We start from the raw sequence: 18,106 nt of genomic DNA, 5'->3' as shown, positions 1-18,106 counted from the left end.
ATCCAGCTCCATTTTACGATAAGGCAACACTGCAATTTTGATGGATGCAGAATTGCTATATATAAGTCATTGCAGTGAAAAGGGGTCATTGTAATGTTTAATATATGTTTTTATACATTTTTCAATATATTTTTGTATATAGTGGAGTGAATATATGATGAGTTGTACCACAAGTTTGATTCTCTGACTTTACCAGTACTTTCTTATGGTTCCTACTAAAGTCACCAGGAGATAGAGAACTGTAAAAGCACATTTCTTCTCTTCCGTTTCAAGATTTTACACTTGGATAACTTAATCCTTCTTAATAGCAAGGTAACTGAGAAAAAAACGTTCTTACCTTCTGGGTCAAGAAGTTGTGGAACGCCCAACTCGGTCTCAGCCAATGAAAAGGCTTCCTGAAGATTGTCTTGGTTGGACCTTCTCCGCACTCGCTCCATGTTCACCAGATCAGGCCGGAGGGCGTGAATAACGGCAAAAAACGCGAGACCTGAACGCCAGCTGGGGCCAAAGTCTTTCACTTCGATCCCTAGTCGCCTAGAAAGGATGGCCACAATAGATGAGCAATAGTTACTAAAGTTTGGTTTCAAGAAAAGAAAAATATTAATCTGATATTAGATGGTACTGTATATTGATACTCAGTGGTGAGCTGAATTGTGTTCATTTAAATTCATAGTTTAAAGTGTAATCCATGAGGTCGTCTGTATTAGGTGGATTATACCATGTCCCTCCTACCCTAAGACCCAGAATTCCATACAAAACTGCAACATTATTATTATCAACATCTGTGTTTACCCTCGTCTTTCACTGTAAGACGGTTGCTTATTTTCCTCGAAAATTTGCCTTCATCTGATCGATTGTTTTTTTTTTTTTCTTGCTCACTTGAGGTGGTGGGAATAGTTTTTCATTCAGGTTCCTGTTGTTTTTTTGTGCATGTTCATATGTTCATCTATATCGACAGCTTACTGACCACAACTAGCTATGCTGCTTAATCAAATCAGGGCATTCTTTCCGGGAGTGGCAGACCCTACCACCAACAATCAAAACAGCACAGAGTACATTATGAAACAGCACAAATAGATTTATACAAATACATAATTTCTTACAAAGTGCCAGTTAAATAAATATGGGACAAATATCAAAAATGGGATTTTTTCATTTACATTTTTTTACACAAAATAATCTTGCGTATTACCACTTTAAATGTCATATTTTAACTCCCAGACTTCAGTGAGAACCTCTAGGTTAAGAGGCTACATACTTGGTAGCCGTCTGCTGGACCCATCTGAGCAGAGCCCTCCTGGCTCCGCCTTGCAACGGCGGCGGCTTCCTCTTGACGGGCGGACTGGTGGTGTCGGTGCTGCTGGTGGAGCTATCCAGAGAGGAAGTGCTACTGGACAGGGCCTGGAGAGTCAGCAGGCTGCTGGTCAGCTCTTCAATCTGGAAGACAAGACTTTATTACTTCCAGGACAGAAAGACAGAAGACAGAAAGGAGATGTGTAGTGTATATTTATTCAGGAGTTATTTTTTAAATGAGTAAAGAGTAGAGAACTTATATTTAAGATCAGTATGCAAGGGCACCTTGACAACACTGGCACATTCCACCCACTACATCCCTACTTATACAGTATCTTTCCACCCGGTCCAGGGTTTTAATCTCCTGCAATCCCTCCGGTCTTAATCCACTTTTCTGACCTTCACATATCCCTACTTTTTTTGAAACAGCTATGGAAGTCCATTTAGAGTAGCCAATGACAGCTGTCGATAACAATAATCATGATCCAGAAACCTTTAAAGGTCACTCAAACACTTTCAAAATATGAATTCACCGGAGGCACAGTCTTTATTTCTTATTACTGTTTGACTTATTTTTTACTGCCAACCACCCAATTTTCACCTCAAACCAACCATCTATCCAACAAAGTTACCTGAAAGTAGAGGATGATGGTCCACACCAACCCCAGTACAATCGACGGTCGTCCATCCACGATGTCTGTGGAGTTTATGTTGACCAGCTTGATCTGGGTAGAAAAAAAACCCCACCATATGCAGAATTAGGACTTTTAACTTCCAAATAAATTAACCAAATCATTTTTCTATGATTGAACTCAGTAACAGTTAATCCGCTTACACATTACTAGAATATCATAAATAAGGGATGAAGTAAAGGCCACTTCCTCCAATCTGATAATTAAATCTTCAATATCGATATGCTCGCACATAACAGAAAATAATCCTTGACACATAATCCTCAACATGACTGGGTGCAGATAATCCTGCTTCATCTATCCTATATAGAAAGCAATGGAGTAAACATTCACGGCATGATTGAATTTGTACAATAAGCGTGTGATACTGACCGGTGATCCTCTATACGCAGACTGGAGTGAGCATGAGAGAGTGAGAGAGAGCGAGAGTGAAAAACACACACAGAGGGAGGGGGGCACTTTAGAGAGAGAGAGAGATACTTTAACTCTGTTTGATTGAAGGGGAACGTCTCATTGACCGTGTGATGGCAGATAGACGCTCTGAAGTGAGATAACCCCAATGGCTGGTTGAGAGGGGAGATCTATCACTTCCGCCCAGGCACAGGGGGATTACACCCAACAGAGATAGCGGTTGAGCGAGCGAGAGAGAGAGAGAGAGGGACAGAAAAGGGACAGCTTGCGAGAGGGACAGGGCGAAGAAAGAAAGCTAAAAACGACAAATAATGGCACCGATGGGAAAGAAAGAGAGGTACTGACGGGGACGTATGAAGACATGACAGAGACAACAAAAAAGAGGTTGAGAGAGAAAGATGTTGAAAAAAGTGGAGAGCAGGAAGGAAGAGAGAGAGAGAGAGAGAGAGAATGAATGACCAGGTAGCGATATAAGATATTAAATACAGATATTTTATATCAACACCCAGAGGACTGTGTCGCTGAGGAGCTGGAGTGGCTCAGCATAATAGGTCATCCATGTAAGAGGAGGGAGGGAGGGAGGGAGGAAGAGAGGGGAATGGAGCGAGCGAGAACAGCATGAGGAAACATGGAAGGCTGGCTGATAAGAACATTCGGCGTCATATTAGAAGACGCAGCAGGTTGTCGAGGCATCTCGGAAAACCTGAGAGAGATTGGAATTATAATGCAGAAAACACACTAAAGGGAAATCGGTGTGTGTGTATCTTATAACTAATTAGAATAACATATCATACGCCGTAAACACACTCACTAACATTTCTGATCACGATGGATCGCTTAGTCTGTAGGGCCCTCAACGAAATGTAAATACAGTCAAGACAAGATTTGCACACACAGGCTGTATTTACAATTCATTTCCAACACACAGACGACTGCACAAACACACACGCGCCGCCGTGTCACCCCATCAGCGCCTCATCTCCAGTCTGTCTGCAGATTACTGCTGCAGGATTTATGGTTTTAACCCCTGTCACACACTCGCGGAAGTCGCATCAATGTCCCAGCGGATGCCAACGCCGCTTATGGTGTTATTTATGTATATCCAAGGACACCTCGGGGGTTGGGCTTTTAGGGAATCTTATTCAGACCTCGGGAAGGGAGAGTTGATGCCGATGGCCCCACCCCTCGTTGAACTTGACCGGGCAGGAAATGACGAAAAAGGTTTTTTAGAGAAGACTGAGGAAAGGAAGTTATCACAGATTTGACACAGCAAGCATCGAGGGAATAATAACAATGTGATAATAGACATCAATTATTCACGTTTCATTATTAGCACTTTTTAGAACAAAAAAGAAAATTGATCTAGAAAAAATATATTATACATAAAAAAAAGTGATTTATGTATTATATGTAAATAATTCCACTCTTAATAATAATAATACCTTTTATATAAATCAAGATATGGCCAATAATTGTATTTATTTTCTATATATTATTTTAACATTTTATATTTATTACAAAATAAATAAACAAATAAATAAACAAATAAACAAATAAATAAATAAATAAATGTACGTCATTTTGTACACATGTGTTTTTAGGAAAACCAAAATAAGACAAAAAATAACCTAAGAGCCTAAGATAAGGGATGAGAGATTGGGGAAACGCAAAGTAGGTGGTGGAGGGGGTGGGGTCATGTAAGGTCAGCATACAGCGCTCAGAGCCACGAGGCAGCAGCTGAGCACAGGGAGCTACCGAGAGGACCGAGAACGAGAGAAGAAACAAAGATTAAAAGGGAGAGGGGGTGGGGGGGTGAACTTTTACCTTCCTCCCCTCAAGGAAGTTGAGAGCTGTGCCGATGTTGGCGACCCAGTGGATCCTCCGTAGCTTCTTGCCCTGCTCACACGGCTGGCAGGCAACGGGGAGAGGAGGAGGGAGAGAGAGGGGGTGGGGTGTCTGATTAATTTCATTAAATTGAACCACCCCATACAGTATATGATGTTCAGACAAGACTATAAAAGCTAAAAATAACATAGTAGGCCTGAAAATAATTACTAATGGGTTGACTGATACCAACTGAAGATTAATAACAACATCGATTAAAACAAAACATGGAATTATGTTAGAGAATAGAGAGGAATGGGATGGACATCAGAAGGACAGGATCAGATCAGAGCTTTGTTTGCCCACAAGCAGCCAGATCAATAGGACGTTTCCAGAGACAAACCCTTAAGCACCGCTGTCCAAGTGGGATCTTCAACCTCTGAATTTTGTGTGAATTTCATATTTGTGCTGGTGCTGATGGTTCTATGTGATTGTAACAATATAATATAAACAGACCTACTTACCTATGCGATAACGTGCAATATATTGGAATAACACTGAAATAACACTGTAGACACTGTAATTTTTAGCTTATATACCTATACCTGCGATTTATCCTGTGCACAGAATCCCACTTATTTTATTATATTTTTATATTATATCTAATCTTATATTCTTTATATTTTTATATATTTGGCTATTTCTGTTCTCTATTATGGGCTATTCCTGTATACTGTAGATATTTGGCATTTTTTTTATAACTCTTGAGCTTTTTTGATGCCACAGTAATTGTCTTTACGACACCACAACAAATTATATGGAAATGTGCTTGGCCGAATAAACAGATTATGATTAACTCACGTTCAATAACATACAGTAATTAAGTCAGCCGTTTTCAGTAAATCACATTTTAAATGTGGTATCCTTTGACCAGGGACCAAATGAGGTGTGAACAGGAATGCGGGAGCCATGAGCAGGTCAGCGGTCACGTGCGACCACGGGACTCACCAGCTTGTGGCCGGACAGAACCTCCAGCAGCGCCAGCAGCATCACTCCATCTTTTATGTCCTCAAACAGGTCGGTCACCACCAGAGAAGGGACGCGCTGTGGAGGTAGACACATATACACGAGATCCTCATTTGTGATATTTTTATTTCTTAGCCTATTTGCTTTGATGTGTGCTTCTGAAACACCGCCAATTTCCCTCCGGGGATGAATAAAATATTTATCTATCCATCCATCCCTCTATGTATCCATCTATCTATCTATAAATGCATCTATGCATCTCTCTATCAAATCCAAATAATGTGATAAATCTGAAAAAAGAATGTCTGTGAAAATTGTCCCTGACGCTTTTGAAAAAAAAATATTAATAAAAAAATTAAAAAAAAAAAAAATAAGTCAGGGGCATTGTTGTCACAGGTACACATTGTGTTGACAAAATGCTTATAACTTGGGGGATTTACAATATTTCTGCACTCTTGGGCCCTCTGTTTACACAAATATTGCATACCATAGGCTCAAAAAAAGCTTTATAAGCGTTCTTGGAATGCTGCAAAGTAACTGGGACTTAGGCCTTGTAATAGCTGTCGCAATGTACATGGAACTATGAAGCAAGTTGGATTTGTCATTATCCTAATCTATGCAGCGTGATGCATTAACAAAGTTCCAGCGAGGAAACCTTGCATAGCTGCCACACTGAAGACGAGGATTTCAACACGCGAAACACAGATAAAAGAGCGTCTTGCGTAGAAACTGTTCTTTGACCTGAAGGGAGCTGGGCTGCACTGTATGCAACTGACAGCCAGAGTCATCCCTAAGCGAAGGCTAAGCGCGAAGAATGAATGGGGCCCTCAAATCCAAAAATATGCTGATGACTTCAAACCCCAATCCTTCTTCCTCACTGACTCCCCGCGCCGGGCCCAACACAGACTCCCAGACGAGAGAAATCCACATATCTCTGTTTTTCCCCGTCGCCACATCAAGGATTTCTCTCTTAAAGCGCGGTCACATGCCGGGGCTGAGGAGAGGTTTAGAGGGGGGAGGCACTGAGGCGAGCGAGTCATTCACAGGGAGATTAGTGGCAAAGAGGGAGAGTCAGAAAGAAAGGAGGAAACACAGATGTGTGTAAGTGTGTGTGTGTGTGTGTGTATGTGTGTGTGCGTGCGTGCGTGCGTGCGTGCGTGCGTGCGTGCGTGTGTGCCAGACATACACACGAACAGAGAGAAAGAGAATGAAAGAGAGATGGACAACCCCCCCAAACATGCAGCAGGGATGTGAGAATGAGGGTAATTGAGTAAAGCAGCAGTCAGAGAAAGAGAGAAAGAGAGAGCGAGAGAGAGAGAGAGAGAGACCTCACATCTCCTAAAAATTAATTAGTAAAATACAGTGGCTCTCCCGGTTAATTCCTCTTCTAATGCTGTTTCATGGTGGTGAAAATTAGAATAATCACACAGCACTTGTAGCCCTATCTTATATTGACAGCGGGGAAACACACACACACACACACACACACACACACACACACACACACACACACACACACACACACACACACACACACACACACACACACACACACACACACACACACACTCAAAGGGATGGATTTCAACAGTGAGCTAATTGAAGTTAAATTCACCTATTTGTTCTTGATAATCCCAAAGGCTAATGAGGAAAATCTCTGACTAATTGCAAAATAAGGAAGTCATATGCATGTCGTCTGCTGGGCCACATCGGGTAAAGAAAAATAAATCAAGGACTTTAATGAGCTAATTACATCTGTGTCTGGGTCGTAATTGATTGTGAGAGGAGTGGAGTTTGAGGATGTGTGCCTGTCTTTAGTCTCATGTGCCCGCCATCCCCCCGTGGTACATCCAATGCAAAGGATTCCCAGAGATCAACGGCAAGAGACAGAGGAGAGGCGGCGGATGAAAGGAGACAATAGACAAAACACATCAGAGAAAAGGAAAAACAAGTGGAACTTGATGCTAATTGCTCAATTCAAAATAAAAGATAATTAGAATCTCCATAAGCTTCTCGAAAGCCAAACAGATTAGTATAGATAACAACTTTGATGGTAATCTGCACTGCGTTTCCTGGAAAAGTTGTTGTAGATAGGGGGATGGGGCGCGGTAATTGCCATTTGCGGTTTCAGAAGGTGGTTCGCTATAGCTGAAAGAAATGTATTTTTTTGTTTGTTTTTCATTTTTTTACCGCTTTGTTTATCTATATATGTGTGTGTGTGTGTGTGTGTGTGTGTGTGTGTCTGTATGTCTGTGTGGTGGGGGGGGAGGTCATTTGCAACTCCTTATAATGAGTCTTCAGAATTCTTCCGAGCAGTGGAGGCAATTTTTTAGGTGTGCCAGTGCAAGGAGACTTAATGAGACAGTTTGGAAATGAGAAAGAGAAAAATGCGACTAAATGAAAGTGTGAAGATCAAGTGACCGAGTGAGTGAGTGCTGACCGAGTGAGCGATAGATTGAGAGCATGTGAAGGAGAGAGCGAGTGATCGAGTGAGAGTGGGGAGGCGGTTGAGGACCAATCTAAGCAAAGAGGCCACAAGTGGAAGGAAGGAAATCTTCAAAGACAGAAGTAGAAAGAGAAGATGATGCACACACCGAGACAGGCGCAAATGGTGAAGCAGCAGTCGAAGGAGAGAGGAATAGATAGACGGCGACGGAGGAAAGGTAAAGGCAGAAAGAGGGAAAGAATGAGACGTCTCCAAGGGTCATTGGAGCTTTACTTTCTAGTCGCTGTAATCTCGGGGGAACACTTGCTTCGCTGATCAACGTTGCGAGGCGGTTCGCCTGTGAAACGCCTGAAAGACGATGAGTCTCCTGACACTCACAGCGTCAGCCATCCCATGATGATAAAGCTTTAACCTTCACAGAGGATTTGTGCAGTTGGAAACTGAGGTACCACTCTTTCAATTTTCTCCGCCGTCGCTTCCATTCCCAATTTAAAGCCCAATGCCCAACTTAAAAAACTTGACTTAGCACCAACCGTAGGTTGTTGTGGTTAAAAATTTGAACTTCTCATTGGGTTTCAGGGTTGCTCTCATTATAGGTTGTGTCCTTGTTCTCAGACTGGAGATTCTCTCTGGTAAACTACCCCTGAAGTAATTATAATCATTAATCTTCTCTGGAAATTACCCGCTCAAATACCCCCTCTTTTTTATATATAAACCCTTGTCGGAGCTCAGAAGACTTCTTTTGTCGAACCTGTGGAGTGGGTGGGAGAGCGAGTGGGGGGGCAAGTGATGGCAGACGGAAGGGAGGGGGAAGCCCTCGTGTGATATCTTATCTCACCTAGCTAATGCTAACGATTAATCACATCCCTTTAGGCGGTAAATTAAAGACCCCTCGTACCCACAGAGGCCTAATCATCTGCATAGCCAAGGGCACGTTCCATCCCTTTGAGAGCGACGCTAAAGAGGCTGCGAAGCCTCCCCAAGTCTCCCTGCTTGTCTTCTTCTTTCGCTCTCCGTTCGGCCCCGTTTCTCTCACTTTCTCACCCACCACTTAGCTATAACTTGACTTGGAAACGCTAGGTTGGTAGACGGGGTTCTAACATGCCATATTCAGGATCTTTAAAACCAGTAGGATCACTGTGATTTTTAAAAAAGGCTCTCCACCTGCTCAAATTGCTTTCACTGCAGACCCCGCCTACCCCCCTGAATCATTGCATTTATTGCCGAGCTGTTATAGCATTTACCGAGATACCCAGACATTTCTCAAGACAAATATAGTCCAATCAGTGTTGCTATGGCGACATCAGGTTCCGGGTGAAAGGTTAGCTAGGCTTCTGATGAGCGAATCTGTCATGAGAACAGCTAATATGAAGCGCCGTGATGACAAAGAAGTGGAAGTAATCAGGAGAAGTAGGGACCAAGACAAGTAAGGGAGACCTCTGCCTTTGAAAAACATTAAGAATCATCAAATCGTGGATCTCTCAGTTCCCTAAATCAGTTGATCAGTTCCTTCAAAGTTAATGTGACAAACAGGACTTTTCTTGACAAATTCCGGGGTGTAGAAAGGTCATCACTTTGGATAACAGGATAATACTTTTAAACAGTTTGAGCAATACAGTTAATACAGTTTAAACAGTATTTTCCAATCAAAAGTGGTCTTAACCCAGATTTCTTTGAGCTCCCTTAAACTTGCCGTCCCTGTGAAACCCTGTGAGGGCCAATTAATCTCTGCCTGAATTTGAAATATAGTTATGGACCCATGAAATGACAGGGAGGGACCGTGACTTTGCTCTATTGTATGAGAATGGCATTCAGTATAAATAAACTATGTGTTTACTGTAAAAGGTTATTAAACATTCAGGAAATTTTAAGAATTTGCGCCATGTGTAATTTTCTGCTGGAACGGTCTTGAGACCTGATGTTTAATATGATGTCAAGGAGGTTTATTCCCCCTAGACTGCTTTTCAAATGAATTTTCTGCTCCACATCACCGTGGTTCAAGGCTGCTGCAGCTGTCGTAATCAAATTGGAATCCTTGAGAGGGGCGTCTCAGATTGAAATAGCACCTAATTGCACCGCATTGTGCCACATTTGCCTCGTCCACTCGCTCCTGACACACTAGTCAAGCAGTAATGGGTTAAATTGAGGTGCCTATTGCACAATAATACCATAATTACACACACATGACAGGCATTCAGCATGCATCCGCTTCAGGCCTGGTTGTTTAGGTTAAGTCACCAAATTCTGGAGCCCAAGATTTAAGGAAAGGCAAATGAAGGGCAGTCATTAACCAGAGACCCTTATCGCAAACAATCTAAATGAATCAAGTAAAGAAAAACAAAGGAACAACGATAAGCCAAATTAATCCCAGACTAAGATAGAGAACCTAATATGATGTGTTATACTGCAGGTTACAGGGAAAGGATGTACAGCGTTTTGGCATAGTAACATGTAAAAGCAATAATTAGAGTTTGAGTAAATCCTTGCCACAAGCTACAGTTTATGAGATTGGATGAATAAAAATGAACAGGAATAAAGGGCTATTCTACAGTTAAAATGGCCACGCGTGTGTGTGTGTGTGTGTGTGTGGTGGGGGGTGCGGGGGGGGGGGGGGGGGTTGTCTTGGCTGGCACAGTCAGTCCCATGACTAACTCCATAGTGCGTTCTGGAAATGGAGCAAATGTCACAGTGGGAGCACAGAGGAAAAGAGAAAAGAGAAGCAAAGGGAGGAGTCATTAGAAGAGAGCGGGGGGGGGCGGGAAAGATTTCAATCAACCAGCAGTGTTTTTGTGCGGAGATCACAATGCTGGCAGCGGCAAGAGCAGTCAGAAGCCGCCAGTCCCTCTTACCTTCGCCAAGTGGGAATTGATCCATTTCGTGAACGTCCTCTTCTGCACTGCCTCTTGCTCATCTGTAAATCAAAGCCCAAACAATCACAGTCAGTTTCATGCAGTCGCAAATATGGAAACCATAAAGATAGCCTCTTCTGTTTGTTCATGGAAAGTTGTTTTGTGGCAGATTGAATTTTGATTTTTAGATTGAGTGCAGGCCAGTTACTCGCATTAAGTATTTGAAGATTCTAAGAATTGTACGGCTATTTTAAGCCGGCACTGATGGTACTTTGGGGTCGGAATTTTACTACATTAAAACGTAATAAAGCAAAATGGTGACTGGTTGGTTTCCACATATCTCAGACCCCGCCTGTGCGTCATATTACTACAAAACAAAACAAATTTGTAAATAAAATGATTAAATAAATAATGCGGCACAGGTAAGGCTCGTTACGTGTCTGGACCAATCACAGCTCTCTCTGTGGATTCCAACTGACGCTCAATCCGCCATGTCTGCCGGTCCGTTAATGCTTTCTGTCCTACTGTATCTGACATGTGTAAGCGAGGTATACCTTGATGTACTACAGAGAACTGAGCAACAAGGAGTCACTTGACATTTAATTGACATTTGGAAAAACTTTCTGGAGATTAAATAGTGCCGCACATGCCTACAATGATGGCCATTAAGTGATAGAAAAGGTTGCGTCGGCGGGTTTCAACAGAAGGCGACAAATCTCTCTCTGTCCTATGAGAGATTTCAGCATTTTGCTGCTGTGATATTGTTCGGTGCAATGATCACACCACAAATATCTCCCACAAGAGTGAAAGGTCGGAAGTGAACCCTTTGTTTTGGCGGTGGTGACAAGGTCCATTTACCAAATGCATAATCAATACTATAGATGTCCACTAACAATGTTCCGTAAAACGCCACTTTACTTAAATGAGGAAAAAGCATAAATCAGAGACTGGGCCTCCACAACTGTGAACAAACACAGGGATATCAATGTGCACATGCATGTGCATACACATACAACTCTTAAAAGATGATTGAATTTCTACACTTTGTGCACGCATTGGAACAAGCAAATCCATTTAAGTGAGGCTGCTGCAGCATCACGGGACAACCTTTACCACAATACAGGGACAGCCACAACAAAAATCCCATTAGTGAGACTATTATAGTATCCAGAGTAGCTTCGTTTTTTCCCTCCTCAAATCTCCTGTTCTGCATGCAGATACTGTACTGGGTGTAAGCTTCCCATAATGTAATCCACAGTGTTTCATGCATTATCCTGTTACACACTTTGTCACAGAAAGTAAAACGCGCCAAATTACCTACGACTCCAATATGTATGACTCCAAAATTCAGCATGGTACACTTGGGACCCTGTAAGACTAGCTCTAGTCGCAACAAAGGCTCTGATGAGCTGCTATGACAAGCGTGTTTTTTCTCTTCCTGCCTGGCTGCGGCGCTGAGCAATATCCTTGAGATAAGTGTCTGTCGGAGTCTCTACCCACAGGTAGGGGTTTAGGGAGGGAGACTGAGTCTTTTGTGCTGTGGGTTGCTGACATGGTGAGAGATTTTATGAAACATCCTGAACGAAAAGGCTCACTGGCCAAAAGGATAAATAATAAAGAATAATGAGTTTGCACGCAGGAGGAATGGCGTTCCGCTCTGGTTCCTGTTCGGCTGACGAGCCCGTGTGCCGATCTCCTCTGCAAGACAGACAAACATTAAGAAAGCTCCCTGCCCCGGATCAGACCAATCAGCAGGTGCTGATTTGGGTCGACTCGGGGCAGCTGTGCAGTCGCAGAGAAGGAAGCCATGCTGCCGTCTGCAACCACAGCTTAACCACGCCCCTTGGTCCGCCACACACCCCCACCGCCTGACTGAGGCCGGGGAGCCGTTCCGCTGACAGCCACCCCCCCCCTCCGGAGCGGGAGAGAAAGTCAGCCACGACCATCTGCAGAGCCAGCCTATGGACCACCCGGAAGTTAAAGGGCTGGAGAGCCAGGTACCACCGGGTGATCCCGGCGTTTGTGTCCTTCATGCGGTGGAGCCACTGCAGCGGGGCGTGGTCTAAACAGAGGGTGAAAGGGCGCCCCAGGAGGTAATAGCGGAGGGAACTGATGGCCCACTTGATGCCCAGACACGCCTTCTCCACTGTGCTGTAAGGCCGTGGCGTATGCTACATGCGGAAGCAGGACACGGCCAATGAGTTTCTGTGGCTGGGGCATTGAACAACGCAAACGGATGTGTGGTGTTTGTGTGGTCCAACGCACACGGAGTGGAGAACACCGATGTTTCCTTGGACTCCAGAGACAAGGGAACCCCTTGGTTAAATCCAGTGTCAGTGGGTTACAGTCGCCCAGTGAAAAAACAAGCCGTACCTAACCAGTCGAGAAGTTCATCGACCAGGGGCATCGGGTAGGCGTCAAACTTTGACACCATGTTCACCCTTCGGTAGTCTACGCAGAACCGGACCGACCCATCAGGCTTACCCACCAGCACGATGGGACTAGACCAAGTCCCTCGTGGACTCCTCTATCACCCCCATGTCCAGCATGGCCTCTAATTCTGCCTGCACGAACTTGCGTTTATGTTCGGGCAGGCGATACGGCCGAGAGGGCACCTTCACCCTGGGGTCGTCTAACATGGTGATGTATGAGGGACGTGAGGCCTGGCAGGGAGGAGAAAACATCAGAGAAGCGATGCTGAAGTGCGGCCACGTCCGCCCTCTGCGACGGAGAGAGATGGTCGGCCCCAACTCATCCTGCTCAATGACCAGCGTGACCAGAGCCACAGACTGCCCCTCACTCCATTCTTTTAAGACATTCAGGTGATAAATCTGTGTCGCCCCCTGTCTGTCAGACCAGTCAACCTCATAATCGACCTCTCCAACCCGCCGTGTGCCCACAAACAGCTCTTGTCACTTCGCGAGCGATTTAGAGCTGGGCATATGGAGCAACACTAACACCTTGTCTTCCGGTATGAATTGTCTGAGCCGCTGTGAGTTGTCTGAGCCCCCTGTCAAATAAGAGGTGCTGACATTCCTGAGCCCGGAGCAAATTCTCCCGTAATAACAGCCGAATCAGCGTGTGTAACTTTGCTCTCAGGTCCATAACATACTGTATTTCTTTCTTACTGGTGCTAGGACCTTCCTCCGAGTTTTCTTTGATTAGGTCTAGCACCCCCCGGGGTCTCCTGCCAAAGTTAAAAGGGAGAAGATCCTGTGGAGGCCTGGGGAAAGTCCCGAACCACAAACAATAGGGGGTCCAACCACTTGTCCAAATTACGGCTATCTTCATGAACAACGTTTTATCAAAGCGCTCACCCAGACCGTCTGGGGTGGTAAATGCTTGTCCGAATTGATTGACACCCAGTAACTCGTAAAGTTCCCGAAGTGTAGGTGACATAAAGGAAGTGGTGCCCTGGTCAGGCAGGATTTCCTTCCACTCGGGAGATGACCTGAAACAGCGCCTGTGCCACAGTTTTAGCCGTAATTAGCCGCAATGCCACTGCCGCGGGGTACTGGGTTGCTTAATCCACTAGGACTAACACAAAACGATATCCGCGGGCACTGAGGTCTAATGGCCTGATGAGATCCAGTTTTTTGAAAGCGAACTTGACCAGGGGGAGGGGCCTCAATGGAGTGCTCTTGGTGTAGCTGGAGGGTTGGCTAACTGGCACTCAGGACACGCAGCGCACCATTTACGCACATCTGCCCGGCTAATAGAAGCAGGCCATTATCCGCTGTCGGCGGCGGGCCAGTGGTCAGTTGTGGCGTGTTCCTGGCAGCTCACACTGGCGGGGACGCGCTCCAACTGTCAGCGGAGAAAGTCCTGCTCCTCCTCCAGGTCTCGAGGCGCTTCCGCAGCCAGCGAATCGGCACCGGGGCGCCTTTCACTTAGCACCCTGCCCCTCCTTGATTCGGCTAACTCAGGCCAGCTGTGCGGTTGCAAAGAAGGAAGCCATGCTGCCGCCTGCAGCCATGGCTTAACCACGCCCCTTGGTCCGCCACAGTGTCTTATTAGCCAGGAGAGGACGTCTAACACAGTGGTTCCCTCTCGCTTAATGAAATGTGCTGACGGTTTCTCTACACACAAGTTGGTTAGTGTGTTACTGGGCACCGTGGGCAGAGGAGAGCGGTTAGGATGTGTGTGTGTGAGTGTGTGTATGCCGTGTGCTGAGTTGCGGGGGGGTGTGTGGGTATGGGGGGTATAGGAGGGGTTCATCCATAATGCAAATGCACATTCACACAGTCACATGTGCCACCAGGCAGGTTCCCATTTTATGAATTAATCGTTTGATTGGGTCTGAGAATAATCAAATATTGATGGGCGAGACATTAGATGAAAATGGAATGATTTTTTTTTGTACCCGTAATCGGAAGTCAGAGCGTGCTTGTGTGAGGTAGAGCGAGCAGCACCGGCTCTTCTCTACCTCAGGGACACGGCGACTTTGAGCTTGTCTGATGCACCACACAGACACACAGACACACACACACACAGACACACACACACACACACACACACACACACACACACACACACACACACACACACACACACACACACACACACACACACACACACACACACACACACACATTCTTTCACTGATGCAGAGAAGAGGGAGCCTGTCTGCTCTGTGGAGACAAACGCTCCTCACAACAGGATTTTAACCAACATGATTACCTCCTCTTCTAGTGGTGGCCTTCATCATCGCTCAAAGCCCCCCCTCCGCTCCCCACTTTGACTCCCACTGTGAAGATGATCTTAATGAAATATCACCGCAAATAATAATGCCCTGTGCCCGCTGACTGGCGATAACAAGGCAGGGGAGTACACACAATTAGACAAACCTAGGAGACACGTGTATTCATACAGAATCAACCTCTGACATCAGGGTTTTGGATGCAGTCTAAACCGAATTGGATTTACATGTTCCACAGTAGATAGTGCTGCAGGGTGAGCACAGAGAAACCTCTGCCAACTTGGAACACCCCCCCACTCCATTCTGCATAACACTCACAGTGCTGTCCTGCACAAAACGCTAGCAACTTGAAATCCCACTAACATGCACACACAAACATAAATACTGCAGTGGCTCGCTGAGTAAAACAAACGTGTAGCCTCTTCCCAAACATGCTGAATGCGAGCAGCCCACACACACACACACACACACACACACACACACACACACACACACACACACACACACACACACACACACACACACACACACACTTACCCCGAAGGTAGTGGTAGAAACCTGTCACCATGTTGAGAGACTTGATCTTTTTCGGGGAGCCCTCGGTCCCGGATCGCCGCGCCATCTTGAACCCCAAACTACGTGCTGCCGCAACCCCGTCCTCATGGGGAGGCTGAGATGACATCCACGGCAGCCGTGGGACCACAGTGGGGTACAGTCGCCCTTGCTACTGTCCTTGCTGCTGTCTTAAAAAACAAAAAAACTGTTGCTCTGTGGCAGGGCGCATAAAGGTGGAGGGATAGAGGGGGATGGGGGGCGTGTCGTTCTCCTATGCCACTCTGTCTCCCCCAGCCATCGTTCTGTCCTCCCCAGGTGTTGCCGTACTCCCTCCTCTGTTCTGTCTCCCCCGCAGCAGCGAGTGGAAGTGTTCGTTCTCTCCGCCTCTGTGCTGGTCCTTCCTCCCAAGCAGCTTGGGAGTGAGCGTACGCCTGAGACAGAGCTGTATGTGTGTGTGTGTGCCAGAATGTGTGCGACTATGTCTCAGTGTGTGTGCGTGTGTGTGTGTGCGCACGCTTGAGCACGGTGCAGCGCAGTACCGGCTTCTCTCATCAATCTCTCTCACTCACTCTCTTTTCCATACCTTTCTGCCTCTAGCTCTGTCCTCACTCTCTTTTCCATACCTTTCTGCCCCTCTCTCTCTCTCTCTCTCTCTCTCTCTCTCTCTCTCTCTCTCTCTCTCTCTCTCTCTCTCTCTCTCTCTCTCTCTCTCTCTCTCTCTCTCTCTCTCTCTCTCTCTCTCTCTCTCTCTCTCTCTCTCTCTCTCTCTCTCTCTCTCTCTCTCTCTCTCTCTCTCTCTCTCTCTGCTGCATGATGAACAATCCACTTCCCTCCACCGGCTCAGCCAATCGGAGCGTGTGGGATGAGTGACATCACAGCAGCCCTGTCCTGTGGAGGAGAGTGAAGTAGCGAGTGTGGGTGGATGTGGGGTATGTATGGATGGGGCCGTTTAGCAGGTGAGGATCGGCCACCCCACCTCTCCACACACACACAGACACATACATACATAAACACATGCACACACTGCAAAATGCTGTCAGGCAATATTGTGTGAAACGTGCAGGAATTCCCTATGACTTCACTTGTCATCTCTCTCCACGCACCCGCTCCACCCCCCTCCTTAACTCCCTATTCACCCCTACAGATGCCATGCGGTGCTCTAAAGCACGCAGTGCTCTCCACTCCATAGCCTGCAGGGAAGCGGACCGTCGATGGCAGTCATCCTGTCTGATCTGCGGCTGTATTCTCCTCAAAGCAAGTCTCTGCTTTCGATGCTTTCTTTTCCGCCTACATCATTTCATCTCAAGCACATGATTCCAAAATCCCACTTGTGTTTTCCCCACAGGGTGGAGACAATTGACAGAAGACAATAAAGCAAAATGGAACGTTCTAGGCGGAGTACATAAGACTGCAGTACTATAGAAACAAATACGATGCAATATAATGTTTTCAGACAGCATCTTGTATGTTCAAATCCAGCAATCCCCATTTCGATAAACCTACATTTAATAACTCTCTTGATTGTTTATCGAGATTGATCTATGGCATTGCAGCAATTTTAATCTAGAGAGATGGGATTTCGACAGCTCCAGAGAACCATCCCCCCTCACTTCCCCATGTCGAGTAACATCTCCACAGCTAAAACAACCCTAAAACACTGCCTGTGTTTCAATGGCAGACCTATTTGTCTGACCTGGGCTCTCTATTTTCCATTTAGTGCAGGGGTGCCCAATACGTCGATCGCGATCGACCGGTAGGTCGCAAAGGTAGTGCGGGTAGATTTTTTCAACCGATCGGACCAACATGTTGAATGAGCTTAATTTAGAGCTGAAAGGAAAAAGATAAAACCGTGGTCAAGATAATGAGTTTAGTTAATGCTTTCAAACGAAAAATGCAACTTCTGTCCTCAAAGCTGCAGGGCCTTCATTTGGGAAACTTTTAAAACCTGGCATCAGAGCTGGAGACCTAAGGGAAGGCGTGTACGCTACTTGACAGTGCGTGCTACACAGAGCAGATTGAAAACTGTCTGTCAGACAAACGGTTTCAAGACTTTGCTTAACTCGAGCCAATCGCTACATTTATGTGCTTCCCATTTAGGGAAGATATTGAAGTTGATTCACATCAAAAATTGCAACACTGTTTCACCAGAACTGGTCTGCAGTGGAGGGTGAGATGTTGACACTACAGGCTGACATTGAGCTGAAATCCAGGGCTCATGGACAGTTTTGAAACTTACTCACAGAGGAACAGTACCCAAACATGAGGAAATGTGCTACCTCCTTGACTGCATTATTCGGCTCTGCTTATTTAC

General features: G+C 45.6%; 1 protein-coding gene across 1 annotated transcript in view; it reads right to left on the bottom strand.

The window, feature by feature from the left end:
- syne1a (spectrin repeat containing, nuclear envelope 1a) overlaps window positions 1–15,922 on the bottom strand; it is a gene marked incomplete at its 5' end in the record, with an annotated part of 153,831 nt that extends 137,909 nt beyond the window's left edge. Inside the window, 8 exons of the mRNA XM_080023003.1 lie at window positions 338–534; window positions 1,259–1,437; window positions 1,926–2,018; window positions 2,358–2,378; window positions 4,221–4,304; window positions 5,229–5,324; window positions 10,542–10,603; window positions 15,778–15,922. Of these exons, the coding sequence (XP_079879129.1) occupies window positions 338–534; window positions 1,259–1,437; window positions 1,926–2,018; window positions 2,358–2,378; window positions 4,221–4,304; window positions 5,229–5,324; window positions 10,542–10,603; window positions 15,778–15,922 (877 nt within the window). The remainder of the gene's footprint in view (window positions 1–337; window positions 535–1,258; window positions 1,438–1,925; window positions 2,019–2,357; window positions 2,379–4,220; window positions 4,305–5,228; window positions 5,325–10,541; window positions 10,604–15,777) is intronic.
- Window positions 15,923–18,106: the final 2,184 nt, after the last annotated feature.

The sequence above is a fragment of the Zeus faber genome, assembly GCF_960531495.2.
Source record: "Zeus faber genome assembly, chromosome: 2".
In the NCBI taxonomy this organism is placed as follows: Eukaryota; Metazoa; Chordata; class Actinopteri; order Zeiformes; family Zeidae; genus Zeus; species Zeus faber.
The sequence above is the reverse complement of the archived record's forward strand: the minus strand, read 5'-3'. Positions and strand labels throughout refer to the sequence as shown.